Below are 17,367 nucleotides of genomic sequence, written 5' to 3' on the forward strand. Positions count from 1 at the left end.
GATTGGAACTTCCAGTTGTTGTAAGAATACATATATGATTGATGTAAGAGTTTGGTATCTTAGGAAATTGTGGCATAAAGGAAAACAGAGTAAAATACTGTGAGCTACATTGAGCTTTCATATAAATGAGGCAAATATTTTTGTCCCATCTTATAACAGACCCTGTGAAATTGAATTGAATTTGACCCTGTGAAAATGATGACAAAAATTAAATAAAAAGAATAAAATAAAAACAAGACACTTATCATTAGAAAATAATTCCTTTTAATCTATTCCAATATACTTTCCTTGAATGTGTGTTTATAGTTAGGGTATTTTTGTTTGTTTTAATGGGTACAAATTGGACAGTGTGTCATTTGTGCATTCGGAGTTTGTTATAAATTTCACCTGTGTTGGGCTGATGGGTTTGTCATTTTCAGTGAGGAAGTACCTAGTGGACACTGGATTCAGGAAGAAAAATCCTTCACAGCAATGTTGCTCTGAGGTGTCACCCAATATGAAATGTCCTAGTTCTTGTGGAAGTTTCCTCAAAGTCATTTAAAATGGTATAGGACAGCAAGCTAAATATGTCTAACTAATTATAAAGCAGTGTTAGGAAGTTCAATAAGAAATAATTGCAGAGCTGTTTGAGGCCATGCTAAGATTCAATCTCTCATTTACAAGAAAAATTCTGAGCAAGTCCATGCTTTGTACCCTCTGCATGACTGGAACTCATCATATGGTGTTCTTTAAAAATCATTATTTTCCTTTTACCCTACTTGTTTCTGTTATCACTTGTAGTATGTCTGAACTTAGCTCATAAGCTCTTTTGGGCAGGAACCCAGGTCTTTTTCTATGTTTTGTAGAGTGCTTAGCTATATAAATATATATTATTCAATACAGCTCTGTGCTAACGCTTTCCCTTCACACATCTCAAGAACCCTCACTTTCTAACTTTGAGATGTACCTGAAAAATGTGGCAGCTTTAGGAGTTGAAGATATTAAACAAGGAAAATCTCTCAAACTCAAGCTCTTTAAAAATGATAGTATTCACTGCCAGCCAAGTTAAACATGAAGTAGACAATCTGTCATCACTCTTTACAATTTAATATTTAGCAAACTGTGGGTGAGAAACCTATGTGAGGTCTGCTGTTTTAAAAAAAAAAGTGGGGGGTGACAGCAGCCTTAATTAATATACCTAATAGTGCCAACATTTAAAAAAAAATTGTGGGGAAAGAGCACAGTATGTGTACTGCAGAACAGTGACATGATTCAAAGGAATCATTGCCTGAATGCTCAGCCATAAATTTGACTGCACTTTGGAATAGCTAAGATCCTCATTAATTATCTTTTTTGTGTTGCTCTGACATATCCACATTCTAAGTGATCCTTTTTATGAAATCAGAGGGTGGATGTTCAAAAACTGTTGGAATGTCTTGCATTTTTCAGTACAGATAGAAAATAATAGACTAGACTGAAATCTCAGAATCAATCCTCTATATGGGGTTTAGAGGCATTTTTTGTTAAAAGTTGGTAACATTTTCTAACATAATTTGAACCTGCTGATTTTGAAAATGGTTGTTACCAAACTGAATTTTGAATGTAATTTATTTGCAAGCTCAAACTTGCAAATAAATATGGCCACCAAACTTCACCAGAAATGTTTGATTTACCGACTGTGTCCATGTACCTGTCAGTAAAATCAAATTCTTTGGCATAATTATTTTTCATTCTATTAGGAACAGAAATGAGAAGAGACATTTCATAGTTTTAACACACATTGCACCCTAATATTCAACTTTTTGAAGCAGTTTAGTCATCTGTATATCATAATATTAGAAATAAGTTAATCGTAACACAGAAGTTTATTTTCCTGCAACATGTGAAGTCATTTTCTTGCATGCTTAGTATTTGTTTTGTAGTTACATAATGACTTGTAGTTGGAGTCATATAATTAATATAGAATAGATGGTAGTGGGATTTTTTTTACGAATAGAGGGAGGTGGTGGTTTATGTCATTCATATTGGTTACAGCTATAGGTAAACCATAGAACTAGTAGTAAGTCTCAGGAGATCCACTCCAGTTTCCTAAAGTCTATGCATTATTTGTTAAAAATCCGGTAAAGGAGACATGCATGAAGCAAGTGAAGAAGGATTGCATAGAATAAGGGAGGCAACAGCCATTAGAAAGAAACTACAAGATGTCAAATATAGAGGCCATTAACAGAATTGAGTTAATCTTTCATTCAGAACAGATAGTATCAGTCATGTGGCACAGAAAATGCTGTGCCCAACACGCTGACAAAGTTAAAATCCAGAGGCTACAGAAAGCAAGAACATCTGCAACAAGTGTATCGTGTGGCAAGCTGTAGTGATCTCAGTAAAGACACCAGTGTCCATAGTACAAGAGAGTCCAGTTCTGTGAAACTTCCTGCCTGGAGATGATGCAAGTTTTTTGTCAAGTACTCCCAGAACAGAGACTCATCTCTGCAACTACGTTGAAGATGAGTGAACAGATCATGCAAACAGCAGTATTTGACTACAAAATGAGTGATCATTTAGCTGGAGTAAATTACCTTCTAGCTGCTGAAGGCAAGTACCACCTGGCTTGTTACATCCTGTTTATGAAGTCTGTGATGAGAAGGAATGAAGGCACAAAATTTACTGAAATAGCAGTGCTTTGGCTTCAAAATGAGCTTCAAAAAGCAGCCAGTCAAGGCCATGTTTTTGAGCTACTTGAAGTTTGGCATTGTTACTGCAATCTTGCAACGGAAACTGTCATTGAAATTCCACACACTTAACTTTACATCATTCGTAGATCATCATGCAAGGAAAATCTCCAAACTCATATTGGGATTTTATTTCAGTTCACTTCCTTGCCTGATTGGTCGCATGCTGAGAGACAAACACTCATGTCCAGCCAAGTATAAATATGTATCTGTCTCACAAATGATGAGATGACCATTCTCGAGAAGACACATTTCTATCACTCGTACATGTTGCACCGAAAATTTCACACCCTGGCCACAAAGGTTTCTTTGTCAGTGAAGATCATGCATCACCAAGACTTGTTCAGATTGCCTGTACGTGTTCCTCCACTTGCTGTATGAAGGCCAATCTTTTCTTGAGGGCAATACTGATGAAGAGAACCTTAAGAAACGGGAATCAGTGAAATTCAAGGTGCTTAGTGTAGCTCATTATATATTGTGTGAATGGTGGAAGGTAATGGACATCAAAGCATATTGGTCTTGGGTGCACCCTCCATCAAGCAACTGGGCAAAACAACTTATTCTGCTTTTTCATGAGTCTGGCCACTGTATGTATTATGAAGGAATCTTAAAGGTGGACAAAGCCTTAGTAGAGAAAACCGTGCTAACAATGGATGATGAGAATGGTTGCTGCTGTTCCTCCTAATCTTATTCCCAAGAAATGTATTCACTATGTAGCTGACAATATTAATATACATTATACTTCTCTGAATGGAAAAACACATTTCATAAACCCAAATCACTGCTTGGCAAAGATGACTTGCTACAATCTGACGTTTATTGATCTAAAGTAATCAAACAGCACACTCGGTGTTCCTGATCTAGGTGACACAATCATACCAGCCAGTGTAAGAAATGATGAAGCTAAACCAGTAGTCAAGAACCCTGTTCGCAGAGTGGTACTCTGAATCTGAAGAAGACTGCAAATCTGCAGTGATAGCAAGATCCTCTGATATGGCTTTTTATCATTAAACTTCAAAATGAGGATGTGGATGGACACATGACAACAGAATCAGTAATAACTACCATTGGACACTCATCAGTCATTCAAGCCCCTGCCCATGAGCTAGACACTCTTGTTACTTTTGCATAGGGATGCAAATATGTCATCAGTGCATTGGCAGCAGTACATGGTTCTAACAGTTGATGAAGCTCTGTACTGTACACTGATGGAACTAAAGTGGGCTGCACCAGAGTACAGAGAGTGGCTTATTTCATGATTAGGAAGCCTTCATGTCTGAATGAACTTTCAAAAACTCTAAGGTCAGCACCCACAGTCTTTGGAGCTAGCAGATGCCTGGATTGAAGGTGATGTTTTTAGCCCAAACTCAACAGAACAAGCTAGGAATGGCAAGTCATATGCTAGAGCAATGCAGGCTCACAAATTGATATTTCAAGCACTGTGGAGCCTGCTTCTTCCACAACTCTTGGACTTCATAGCAACACATGATCAGGAGCTCAAAGAGAATACCATCAGAGCTACTCGGTCACATTGTTATGGTGAGCTCATGTCAGTTCATGCTTCACAAAGATTTTGAAATCTCACCTCTACATTTGCAAAGGTGAAGGTAGTGTGAACTTCAGGTTTTGGTGGCAGTACATGGAAATGGTGGCCCTACCGCTCATATTCAGCTGTGCCCAGAGAGAAGGAAATGGAGAGCTGCATCTCTTGACCTTCAAATGTGTGCTGTCATTCTCCATGATATCTGACCATACAAACTATATATGGTGGGGTACTATCTGCATCACAGAATTGCATCAACTATTGACATGCTCAGGTTGTTCCAGCAAGGGAACTTTGTTGTCAAGAGATCATGTCTGAAGTTCAACCAAGTGGATCCTAATTAGAGCCAAGAGTGGCTTAATGGCATAGGAAAGAAAGGAGGTGGAATTGCAGGCATCACCAAGACTTGTTCAGCCATCAGCAAATAGGCCTTGATTTACAACCTAAGAGCCCAAATTGCAGCAGACACCTGACCCTTGTTCCACGTTGGCTTGGATGACCAACTTATTCACATAAGTCAAGGAAGCAGTGTGACAATGAAGATGAGAATGCCCTCTTATAAACACTTCACTGATTCAAGGTTTTTTCTGGTGAGGAACCACCCTCTTCATTGCAAAATGTTGAAACAAAAGTTCTGGCCACTAAAGCTGTAGAAGATACAATGTTGCATGCAAATATCCTAGGACAGGTGAAATTGGACAGCTTTGTGGGGAGAAATAGCTTGTGACGGAAGAGGGCGAGCCTAGACATATACATGTTCATGATGTGCTGCTAAAAAATAATGCTCCAACTTCTATACTGTATGAGGTGGGGAAAGAAGTCAAAGGAAAGTTTTTACCATGAAGGTAGACAGAAATATTCTTCAGTGATTAATCTCAGCCTATGAAGCTGGCAAGACTGTGAATTTGCAACAAATTTTGAAACATGAGTTAATGCCTGCCCTTTGGCATTAGCACAGTCAAATGGCAGACTAAGAACAGGCACAAAAGCAATACTCGGTGATGTACTGACAGCTGATGTCCACTGCTTGCCAACAGTTACCCCTGTTGGGAGAAGCTGTTGTGTAATAGATGCAAAAGCTTCTGCAAGCCGTCTGGAACTAAAATGTTTGGAGACCCTGCAGGGATATTTGTAAAAACTGGAGCAGACTTCTACAGAATAAATTGTGATGTGTTTGACAGGTATTGCAAGGAGTCTATCAAGGGTGATATAATGTAGAAAGAGAGGTACAAGACCCATCCGAAGAGTAGTGAAAGGAAAATATGTGCCTCTTCCACACGCAGTAATTGGATGAATTTCATTGCAGTTCCAGAAAATAAGGAGGACCTTGCAATATTTTTGTCCGAGCAACTAATGACACAAGCACAACATGATAAAATCATTCTGGCTGGTGGCTTTCAGGATGAGACTGAAGTGAGACGCTCAATATTGAGCAGGTGAGACCAATCAGCTGTGTGTTTATCAGGAAGATGCAGACACAAGTATGATTTTTACGCTGTGTCCATAGGGATACCAACAGTGTTGGTTGGTGCAGTCAGGTAGACTGATGTGCTTATTCTCTTGCTGGCTCACTATAGCAAAATGACATGTGGGCAGCTTTGAATGAAAGCTGGCACATCAAAGGAACCAAAGAATTCTCCTGCTCATGCCATTTGTGAGCAACTACAATAGGGACCTACTGTTCTGGAAATTCTCTATTTGCAAAATCATGGCCCGACTGGTTGTGATGCTGGACACAGCAAGAAGATAAATATGGAAAGTTTTTCAGCGATGCCATTAGCTTCTAACTCAGAAGGGGTGACCTGGACCTGAAGGTGAAAAGCGTAGCAGAGCTTATTTATAAGATGTATGTAGAAGTCCCGAGCAGTGACAAAGTATGTGCCATTTTGTTCAGAATGCTCTACCCCCAAATAGTGATGCAGTTTTCTTTCACATATACACAGACACTAGTTTGGAGACAGGCCCACTGCCCAAATGCAATACTTCCTCTTCCAAATAGAGTGGGTTGGAAACAGAAGGATGGAGAGATCTGGTGCTACAGCTTGTGTCATTGCCACCAATTCCAGCAGATTGCATGGAGGCAATATTCTGTGGCCACACAATAGGGTGCAGAAGTCACCAATGTAGGTGTAGGACAGCATGACTTGTCTCTACAGGAGCATGCAAATATAGACAACTGGAATAAGATTGTGTCCATGTATCTGACAATTAGTGCAGAAGGACAGTATTATCAAATAAGTAGATGTTAACATAATAATTGACCTATTAGGATGTTGATTCAGTCTGCCACTGTATACCAAAGTTTCTTGAAATAGTGTTGAATAGTTTCACAATAGTGAAACTTGTGTGCATCAAAATATTTACTTAATGTTTAGTCAAGAAAATAATTTCACTTTTAAAAACAAGTGTTTTTAGATTGTGTTGTATTTGATAGTTAAGTCAGCTTGTATACTTTTATTTCAAGATGCTAATGCTCAAGTTTAAGAGCCATGTAAGCATGATCAGTCATAATTGTATAACCTATTAAATTATTTTGAGTACCTCTTGCAAATAAGAAACTGAAATTCAATAGTTTTGTAAAAAGTTTTACAAACTATTTGATCACTTTTATTATCTCCAACAGCTAATTAAGATCTAACTGAAGTATGTTAATCCTAAACGAAAAGGAAATAAAGATTTACACTTAAGCAATTTCCATATGTTACTTTATTCTCTTGGTAGAGGCCTTTACATACAACATGCAGGGTTGGCAACAACCATGTTTGGATTCAACACATCCTAATTATCCTAAAAAGACTTGCTACTATTTTTTAACAAAAAATGCCACAAACAGGTAACTTCTTTGAAAACCCAGCTAGTCTATAAGTTTTTATTTTTTCTAGCATACTACTGCAGTGCTTCTATCCATTTGTAGTTTTCCCCCCTACAAGTTAAATTATTATTCTTATTTAGGCTTGGCAGGATTCTGTTTTAATCAATAACTGTCGGTAAATGTCGATTTCAGCTGACACACAGAAATTGGTGGGAAAAAATCAATCAGTAACAGTTGACGTGCCTGCAGGGATAGAGTATCACTGGTCCTGCCACCATGCAGAGAGTCCTCTGCAGCCCTGCTGTCACAGGAGTGAGCAAGTGGGTCCCTGACAATGGAGCTGCAGAGGGCTCCCTGTGCTGCCTCAGGGCCATTGTCACCAGATCCCTGCATGCAACAAGGTGCCGCAGAGGCTGCGGTACTGGAAGGATAGAACTGAGACCATGGCCAGGACGGCAAGAAAGAGGAGGCAGAGTTCTTAGCCATGAGGGAGACTATCCCACTGCTCAGTGGCTCCCGTGGCAGTGCAGGGCAAGTCCACTGCAGCCCCGCTGTCATGAACTTTCTCTCTAACCACCAGCTGATAGTACCAAGGCTGCAGCCTTCCCCACACTTTGTGCCGCCTGGGATCAGATGTCACAGGTCCTGAGACCATGCAGGGAGCCCTTTGCAGCTCTACTGTTAATGCCCCACTCATTCATTTGCCAGCCAATAGTTTGGGAGCCATCCCCGAGCAGGAACTGTTCATCAGCGGGGCAGCGGACAACAACTAGTGCTACTGTTTACAGCAGGGGTTTTCAAATGGGCAGGTTGGGACCCCTCAGGGGGTCATGAGGTTATTATATGGAGGGTCGCGAGCTGTCACCCTCGACCCCAAACCCTGCTTTGCCTCCAGCATTTATAATAGTGTTAAATATATTTAAAAGTGTTTTTAATGTATAACGGAGGTTGCCATACAGTCCTGGTCAGGGGGTCTGTGCTTCACTGGGCCAGGATGATTGCAGCTTCCCCTGCACCTTGCTCCTCGGTGTCCTGACACATGTGATTATGCAGGGAGCCCCCTATAGCCCACTGTCAGCACTGCCCTAGCCCCAGCCCTACCTCCACAAATATAAAAATAATAAAAATATAAAAAATCTTAAAAATAAAAATTGATAAAAATCATTGACATTAGAAAAAAGAAAAATTGAATTCTGCCAGGCCTATTCATATTGCAGTAGTAGTTGGACTCCATCCTTACTGTGCTAGGCACTCTATAGATACATAAAATACATTAATGGACTATAAGGTGGGTAGAAAGCTGGCTAGATTGTCAGGCTCAACGGGTAGTGATCAACGGCTCAATGTCTAATTGGCAGCTGGTATCAAGCGGAGTGCCCCAGGGGGTTGGTCCTGGGGCCGGTTTTGTTCAACATCTTTATTAGTGATCTGGATGATGGGATTAATTGCACCCTCAGCAAATTCACAGATGATACTAAGATGGGGGGAGAGGTAGATATGGTGGAGGGTAGGGATAGGGTCCAGAATGACCTAGACAAATTGGAGGATTGGGCCAAAAGAAATCTGATGAGGTTCAACAAGGGCAAGTGCAGAGTCCTGCACTTAGGACGGAAGAATCCCATGCACCGCTACAAGCTGGGGACCGACTGGCTAAGCGGCAGTTCTTCAGAAAAGGACTTGGGGATTACAGTGGACGAGAAGCTGGATATGAGTCAGCAGTGTGCCCTTGTTGCCAAGAAGGCCAACGACATATTGGGCTCTATTAGTAGGAGCATTGCCAACAGATCGAGGGAAATGATTATTCCCCTCTATTCGGCAATGGTGAGGCCACACCTGGAGTGTTCCGTCTACACTACAGAAGGGATGTGAACAAACTAGAGAGAGTCCAGCAGGGGGCAATGAAAATGAGTAGGGGGCTGGGGCACATGATTTACAAGAAGAGATTGAGGGAATTGGGGTTATTTAGTCTGCAGAAGAGAAGAGTGAGGAGGGATTTGATAGCAGCCTTCAGCTACCTGAAGGGGGGTTCCAAAGAGGATGGAGCTCGGCTGTTCTAAGTGGTGGCAGATGACAGAACAAGAAGCAATGGTCTCAAGTTGCAGTGTGGGAGGTCTAGGTTGGATATTAGGAAACACTATTTCACTAGGAGGGTAGTGAAGCACTGGAATGGGTTACCTAGGGAGGTGGTGAAATCTCCATCCTTAGATGTTTTTCAGATCCAGCTTGACAAAGCCCTGGCTGGGATGATTTAGTTGGTGTTGGTCCTGCTTTGAGCAGGGGATTGGACTAGATGACCTTCCAACCCTAATATTCTGTGATAAGAAAGACGCTGCTGTTCTGAAGAGTTTACAATCTAAGTATGTTCTAAATTAGGTTCTCCCTCCCATTAAAGATTGGCAGGGGCACATTGTGCCTAGGATCAAGCACTCACTGTTCTGCCTGGTGCTGCTTGCTAGGTATTTCGCTGTTGTCTTGCCCTCATCTAGCATTACTAAGGCAACTTCTTCCATGTATTGGTGGTATTTTGCTTCTGTCATCTTTCATTCTGTTTCAGGGACATTCTCAGTTGTGTCAAGGTGCACAGCTTGATTGTGAAACAGGTATGCAGGGCTAATTTTTAATCAGGAGTTGGGAAGGAACACTTGCCACTGGGATGAAAGGAGCATGAGGCGTTGCCAGCTTTGTCAGTTGGAGGGAGATTAAAGTGGATACTTGGCACTGGAGAGTTTAACACTTGGAAGGGAAATTGTATTGGGGCATGCCATTGACAGGAGGGATTAAGAAGCATTGATAGCTAGGAAAAGAGGGTTAGGTTACTATTCTTGCCATTAGAATAGGATTGGGAGGCTTGTGGGAGTGGTCTTAGGGCATGTCCTCCTCTCCTGCTGCCACTGCCTCTCCCCTCCTCCCAAAAATAAACCTCAAGAGGGATGCACTTCTGGAACATCCTCTTATTGCTGCATTTCAGGTATGGGCTCCAAGAGTGCAGGATACATGTTGGCTAGCTGTTTCCATTGATTAAGCCCTACTTTCCTTAAATTGTGGGGAGGTGTCCTAGAGTACGGGCTTTGTTCCTATACCAAATCCAAAACTGCAGCTCGTAGTCTTGCCTGAGCTGTTTGCCCTGCTCTGGAATAACTACTTAAACTTTTTTAAACCTTTAGACCAATTACATCTTCATGCATCCTGCTATTAATATGAAAGTCTCTCCATGTGCAATACATTACATTTGTTTAGTGTTCTAGAGTTCTGTAGTTTTCTCTCTCAAATATGCATAGTCCTTTGAGGCATTGCAACCCAGTAAATACTGGATTTGTAAGGTTTTAGCCAGACTAAAACAAAAAGAAAAATGCGGCTGAGCTGGAGGAGGGAGCGGAATCACCTTTAAAGAATTTCACGTTGTTGGGGTTCGTATAATAGAGGAGTCCTTGAAATGTTTCACTGTGGAAAAACAATTCAGAAAACAAAAAAACAATACTACCCCCTCCAACCTCCCCGCTGTTTCCCAGGCACTTTCCCATCCTCTAGCAAACAGTCTGCCATTTCAACCTCTTTCTAATGCCAGCTGAATTTCAAAACCTATTGGGTGTGGATGCAGAATATTAGGTCTAATTTGCTATTAGTTTAGATGTCTGTTGATTCCTTCCTTGACAAATTTGAGTAAATAAAATTTTGTGTTCGCAAGATTTACTTTAGAATGGCATGTTGTGCAATGAGGTTTTAGTTGAAAACACAATAGCTATTGAATTAAGCTGCTTACAGAGTGATCTATAAAATCTTTCTAGATGTCTTTCTCTAACTGCAGAACAGCCAAGGACTCATTCCCTCTCCCACAACAGCCCCCCTCCCCCCGACAAGTTAATGGGTTAAAATGGCAGTAGAAACTGCCTTCTAATACTAGGGTTTGAAAAGTGCACTTAACCACTTGCTCAGGGCATGTAGAATAAAGCATCAGGCAAAGTAATTTACAATCCTGTTTTCCTTTGAGGATAATGCAAAGCAAGACTACATAATGGAAGTATTATTTCCTGTATTTTTGTCAATTCAAGGTCCCTACTTACGCTCTACTGGAAAGGCAATGAAGGAGTAGAAGTGGCTTCATTTCTTGTTTGCTGTTTTTGAATGGTTTAGAATGTCTCAAACAATGGGTACAGGATCATACACTTGCTATTACATAGATGAGGACTTAGAGACTTAAACAGGGAAAAAGAAATCTGAAAATATTATATGATTCTGACCCCTAACGAATCCACTGACACAGAAACATTGGGTTCATCAGTTCCATGTATACTTTTCATTAAAATGGCTTTCGCTTGGGGTTGATTCAAACAGTCTCTGATATTGATCCTTGTTGCACAAAACTGTGTTTAATGTACACAGTATTTACATAGCAAGCTAACCACCTTGGTCAAAAGAGAAACAAAAAGATGAAACATCAGCTATCTTTTATTCAAATGAAGCTTCATTCTGGTGCAATTTTTAATCTGAATTTCAAAAATTATTTTACGTGGCTATAGCTCTTGCATTAATAGTTACGTTGTGCGAAGTATTTTAATAATTTAACAGAAAAGGCTTTGGAAGGAATAAAATAAATGCATTGGCTTAAATATATCTCAGTGGTTACAAATTTTAAGGCCCTGTTTAACTTAGAGAAGGTATTAAATTGAATTTTCTCAGATAATTGACAATATATTTGAAATGGTCTGCTGTGTGAGTGGCTTTTTTGCTTCATGAAAGAGGAACTATACGCCAAAAAGGCTTCTCTGATGCAGCTACCTAAACTAGCATAGTTGGTGGTCTCCTGTAAAATTCTATTTTTTTAACAAGTATGTAATGAAATATTTAAGAAAAATAAATCTAGCATAACTGAAATCTGAAGTTGCCCATATATTCTTATTTAGAGGTATCTATCTGTACTGCAGGCAACTTGAACTGTTCCCCGTACTGGAAAATTTAATGTACCACTCAATTACTATTCTTTAGCCCAATTTAAAATAATAGATTGGGAGTAAGGTCTTAATGCAGTGTAACCTTTGGAACATTAGAAATAACCTCTTTCCCTTCTGAGGTTGGTGTACAGTAATGGCATCAGTCTTATCACATTACATGAATATATTTTCTAACTGTATTTAAAACTTTTTCACTTGACATTTGTTCAGTATGTCTCTCCTTGCTCTCGCCCATTAGACTACAATACAGTTTAGAAATACTGTCAGTGTTGCAAGAAAATATGCCATATCTTAGGGCTTTATGGTTCCTTCATTATGTTGTTTTGGAGTTACATTAACCCTAGCTTGCATATCTTTCAATGTTTGGACTTTTCATTTATGCTTTTGAGATTTTTTTGTTGAACTTACTGCTCTGTTTTGCCACAATCTATTTGATTCCTCCTCGTTGGTGGGAATCCTTTGTTTTCCCATAACACACTTAGTTCTGTTTTTATTGATGTGTATAGTTGCAACTATATGAAGTATAGAATAAAATACCTTGGCCTGTGTCTATATTTTTTTATCACTGTTCCCGAGACCTCCATGAGTTTGTTTGCATTCTGAGTTTTGAGAATGCTAACAGATGAAAATGAATATCTACTACAGTTCTGGTTTCGATCCTTAATCAACTCACTTCATTAAGAGAGAGAGGGTTTTTGGTTTATCCTGTTGCTGAGGACTCAAACTTGCTTTTTTGAAGGATCTTTTCTTTTTTCCTGAGCACTCTTGCTTCAGAACTAAACTTTTTCCTCCTGTCATTTTACTCTCAGAAGTGTGCTGGGCTTGATTTCTTCCTCCCTTCCCTTATGCCCCCACTACCCTACCCTCCATTCACCTTAATGGAGGTCAGTTACTTATAAATTACATATGTATCCATTTGTGATTAAATATGTTATATAATTCTTGGTGTAGTGTTCTGATACTATAGGAAGATGCAATCCTTGTTTCAAAGGCATTGTCATGTGCATTCTTTGACTGAATATAGTTAAAGTGGAGCAGAGGGGGCATTGGTATAAATTTAGTTAATGCCATATTATAGTTGAGATTTTTAAATGCATAAAAGATAGCAAAGTCAATGTTCTGGTTCTTGCTGTAATTATGCCACATTGCACATACATATATTAGCTCTTTTGCCCTATTGCCATACACTGGAAAAGAAAACACAACATATCCACAAGGAGGTGTGGTTGTTGCTGCTTTGATATTCAGAACTTTGACTTTCCAAAGTTTGGTTCCAATCCTGTGTTCCTTACTTAAGGCAAAACTTCAACTAACTTAAATGGGAGTTTGCCTAAGGAATGCACAAGTTGGGAAAGTAGGGAGCAGAGGAGGTGAGAAATGAGGCAGTAACACAGATTTATTTTTTATTTTGCATGTAATATTTAGTCTCAAGCACCAAAAACCTAGTTGAAGTGGGGTTAAGGTTGAAAATATCTGTACATTACTGCAGTGAAAAACACTTTACGAAGTCGTAATAATTTATTAAGCACAAGTGTTATAAAGCAATTACCATGCAGCAAATCTGTTGGGTTTTTTTACTGTTTTAAAACTTTGCTTAGTGAGAAGAGTCCCTATAGAATTTGCATGCTGTACAGGGACACTGTTCCTTTCAAGATGTGCAAAGATGGACTTTGCTTTTACCTACAAAAAAATTCTACTTCCTCCATGTAGCTTTCTTACATTTGCTTCCTATGTTGTATTAGGCACACAACAGACACCTCCACCCCTTACCTTTCTCCCATGTTGTGCGAGGAGAGCTATGTCTTGGGGAGGCATGTGGTGCAGGTTTTGAAGTTGACAGTAGGAGACTACATGGCACCTCTCTCCTTGAATGTAACTCTCTCCGTCTAACTCCTAACCACTCCCAGTTTCACCCCATTTGGCATATTCCTACTTTCCCTTTATGAAGTCATCATTGAATCCATATTATACACTAGAACTTCCTTTAATAACCAGCATTTTGAATTGTTTTACCAACAGACCAACCAAATGTGGTCAAAGATACCAGTCTTTATGAAAACCAACATACTAAAAACAGGTTTCAGAGTAACAGCCGTGTTAGTCTGTATTCGCAAAAAGAAAAGGAGTACTTGTGGCACATCCGATGAAGTGAGCTGTAGCTCACGAAAGCTTATGCTCACATAAATTGGTTAGTCTCTAAGGTGCCACAAGTACTCCTTTTCTTTATACTAAAAACAGTTTGGAGTTTCTGGCCACGATATTTTGTAGCTGTGGGCATCAAAAATGTTAGAAAAACATTCAGGAGGTGAGATGGTTTCATTTTTGAGCCCTCATCTCTCCCAAATTCCATGTCCAATTTGCCTCAGACTTTTGAGAAAAATTTTATCCTATTTAAGATAATTTTTTAATGAAAATTCAGGCAGATTGTCATTTTAGTGAAGTGAGAGGAATTTAAAAAATGGTTATAAAGGAAGGCTAGCAACTACCTGAGCAATGTCTCTTGCGTCTTCAAAACAGACCTGGAGTTGAGGGAGTTTATTGTATTAAAACAAACAAAAAAACCCACCAAACAAACATTGTTTACACAGCTATGGATAAAATGCCTAACACCATACCATTGAAGGTCATGTTGGAAAGAGAGACAGTGTGGTGAATGGGGCACACCTGGGTCCTGTTCTTCACTCTTCCACTTACTTGCACTATGAACATAGGCAAGTCATGGTATCACTGTCCCTCTGTTTCCAGTAGTGCCCTTCATCTTACTTGTCTGTTTAGCTTCTTAGCTCTTTGGAGCAGGGTCTGTCTTACTATATGCATTACAATGTCTAGTATAATGGGGTCTTGATCTTTGTTGGGGCTTCTAGTATTATCACAGTAACAGTAGTAAATATTTGATTACTTGTATACTTATATATATGCATATTCAGTAGCAAATTAAAGTTACAAATGAGTATATTTGTGAAATATATATTTAACTCTTTCATCACTTAGGTTCCTGTGGCTAGAGCCAGCATTCTCTGGCTTACTGGGGAGTATTGTGAACGAGTTCCAAAGATTGCACCTGATGTTTTGAGAAAGATGGCTAAGAGCTTCACTAATGAAGATGACCTTGTGAAGCTGCAGATCTTAAATTTGGGAGCAAAACTGTATTTAACCAACTCAAAACAGGTAAGCGTAAGACTATATAAAAAAGGGATCCTTTCCTGCCACAGGAAAGTATATTTTTTGCATTCTGCATGGATTAGCACTCATTTCTTACATATAGATCTAAAACAAGCAAGCTTTACATGTGGAAATTTACTACCGCATCACTGACTGGACCCAAAACTAGTAGCACACAGAACAGGAGGTCAGTGTATTTGTTGCCTTAGCACTAGGGTTGTGTGAAATGTAGCAATTCCATTTGCAGGGAATTTGACAAACCCACCTTGATTTTCAGTTGTTTGGGTTAATGCTTTTTGAACGTAAAACTCCAAAGCAAACTGCTTTGCTAATTTTCACATGCTTTTGGGACCATGCTTTGCCTCCCACCAGATATCCTAAAATCCCTCTTGCCTTTTTCTCAGGTCAGATCTGCTAGGATAACAGTGAATTGCAGGGGGACTACGAACCTAAATCTCCAGTAGAGGCAGAGTCTCAGGACTCTGCCTGTAGAGAGGTGATGACTGGAGGCAGGGCACCTAAGGGGACATCCTTTAGCAGACCACACAGGGGTCAGAGGTGCAGTTACCTCAAAACTGTCACAATGACCACTTCCCTTTCCTTACCCTGTCATTTCATATAAAAAAAAAAGCTTTTCTAGCCCTTCGGTCATAGAGATAATTGGAAAAACTTGAACTGAATATAAACGGATACACTTATGCCTGCCTGAATCTGCAGATAGCCTGAAAAAATAATGGAGAGGTATGAACTGCCCCATTCATCTTTGATGAAGGCCTTGTGAATTGTCATTGTATGGCCACGGAATATAGCATTTTTTCACAAAGCTACAAAATGGAGCACATTTGTCATGAAAGTTGTCCACTTTTCTATAGCCAGTTGCCTGAAGTTTTTCTCTATCTCCCTGTCCTTCCAGACCTGCATGCCTCTTGGTCTCCAGCTTTCCACTCAACAGGAAGTTAATTGGGTTGCAGGGCATATTCCCTGCACTATACCAGGGAGCTAAACAGCAAGGTGGGCTTGACCCTATTCCTTTTCTCCCCTTTTCTGTGGATCTGCCACTTGCAATTCTGAGTTTCTTCTCTAGTGGACTCAAAGTAGAACATGCATCAGATTGTTTGCCAGGCTTCAAACAGGCTTCAAAAGAGTTGTCACAGTAGTTGTCAAAGGATTTTGGTGTATGCATATGGCCATTGAGAGGAAGGAGCATTGATCCATTTGGAGACCCACCAGCCATCCTTAAGAAAGAAACTAACTAAATTCTTCAAGTAAAAGGTTATGGGCTTACAAAATGAGAATAATCTTTTATCCATGGCAATGCTGTAAACATAAAAGTTCTGCAAGCAGCATACTTAGGAGTCCCAAGGTGGTCCTGGTAGGGAAAAGTTTAAGAGCCCAAACTTATTTTAAAAAGTGGAAGATACATAGTTTTGGGAATATCTTCCTCAAAAAATAGCTTATGAGCTCTTCAAATTGTGTTCTTTGGAAAATCCTACTGTATTTTGAAGTCAGACCTTTTGAAGGAAAACATACGTTCTCATAGCATAACAACATAAACACTTCACCAGATTTTCTGACAATAAAATGACCCTATGTTTATTGTACCATAGTAACAGACTCTGGCTTTAACAAAATTTCTGTCTACCTTGCATTTCTCAACCATATTTATTTTCATTAGTTTTAAAAACACTGTATAAAAGTTAGATGCTAATTTTTTACCTTAGGTATGGTGGTTATAGTAACAGGTCCAAGAATCTAAAATGTTTTTACTCTTATAGGGAGGCATTGATTTTGAAATAAGGACAGTCTTGAATACACTAAAGACCTGGTAACCTAAAAGACTATCCTGTTTCAAATGGGCTATCGCGCTATCCTTTTTTCCATCAACTAATGGGGAGGCACCAGATTTTGCTTCCTCTTTTGGGTAATCCTGCAGGTGTTCGGAGCTGTCAAGTAGGGGAAGAGAGCACAATTGCAAACAGAGTCAGTCTGTGATAGATCCTCATAAATTGTGTCTACATCAGAAATTGACTGATCAGATTTGTATCCAGTTGTGACATGGGAGTTGGATTGCCTCCCCATTCACCCAAACAAAAAGCTACTAGTATTCTGCTCAGAGAATCTAGAGGAGGGACCTCTAGCAAAGGACATTTTCTGTGTCCACTGGGGAAGGATGCTTATGTATGTTTTTTCCGC

The 17,367-nt window shown here is 39.7% G+C and overlaps 1 protein-coding gene across 8 annotated transcripts in view; it reads left to right on the forward strand.

The window, feature by feature from the left end:
- AP3B1 (adaptor related protein complex 3 subunit beta 1) overlaps positions 1-17,367 on the forward strand; it is a 346,467-nt gene that overhangs the window by 203,130 nt on the left and 125,970 nt on the right. For all 8 annotated transcript variants that reach the window (XM_073344162.2, XM_073344164.2, XM_073344167.2 and 5 more), the window contains one exon: positions 15,004-15,180. In XM_073344162.2, coding sequence (XP_073200263.1) covers positions 15,004-15,180 — 177 coding nt within the window. The remainder of the gene's footprint in view (positions 1-15,003; positions 15,181-17,367) is intronic.

Source organism: Lepidochelys kempii, chromosome 5, assembly GCF_965140285.1.
Source record: "Lepidochelys kempii isolate rLepKem1 chromosome 5, rLepKem1.hap1, whole genome shotgun sequence".
Lineage (NCBI taxonomy): Eukaryota > Metazoa > Chordata > Testudines > Cheloniidae > Lepidochelys > Lepidochelys kempii.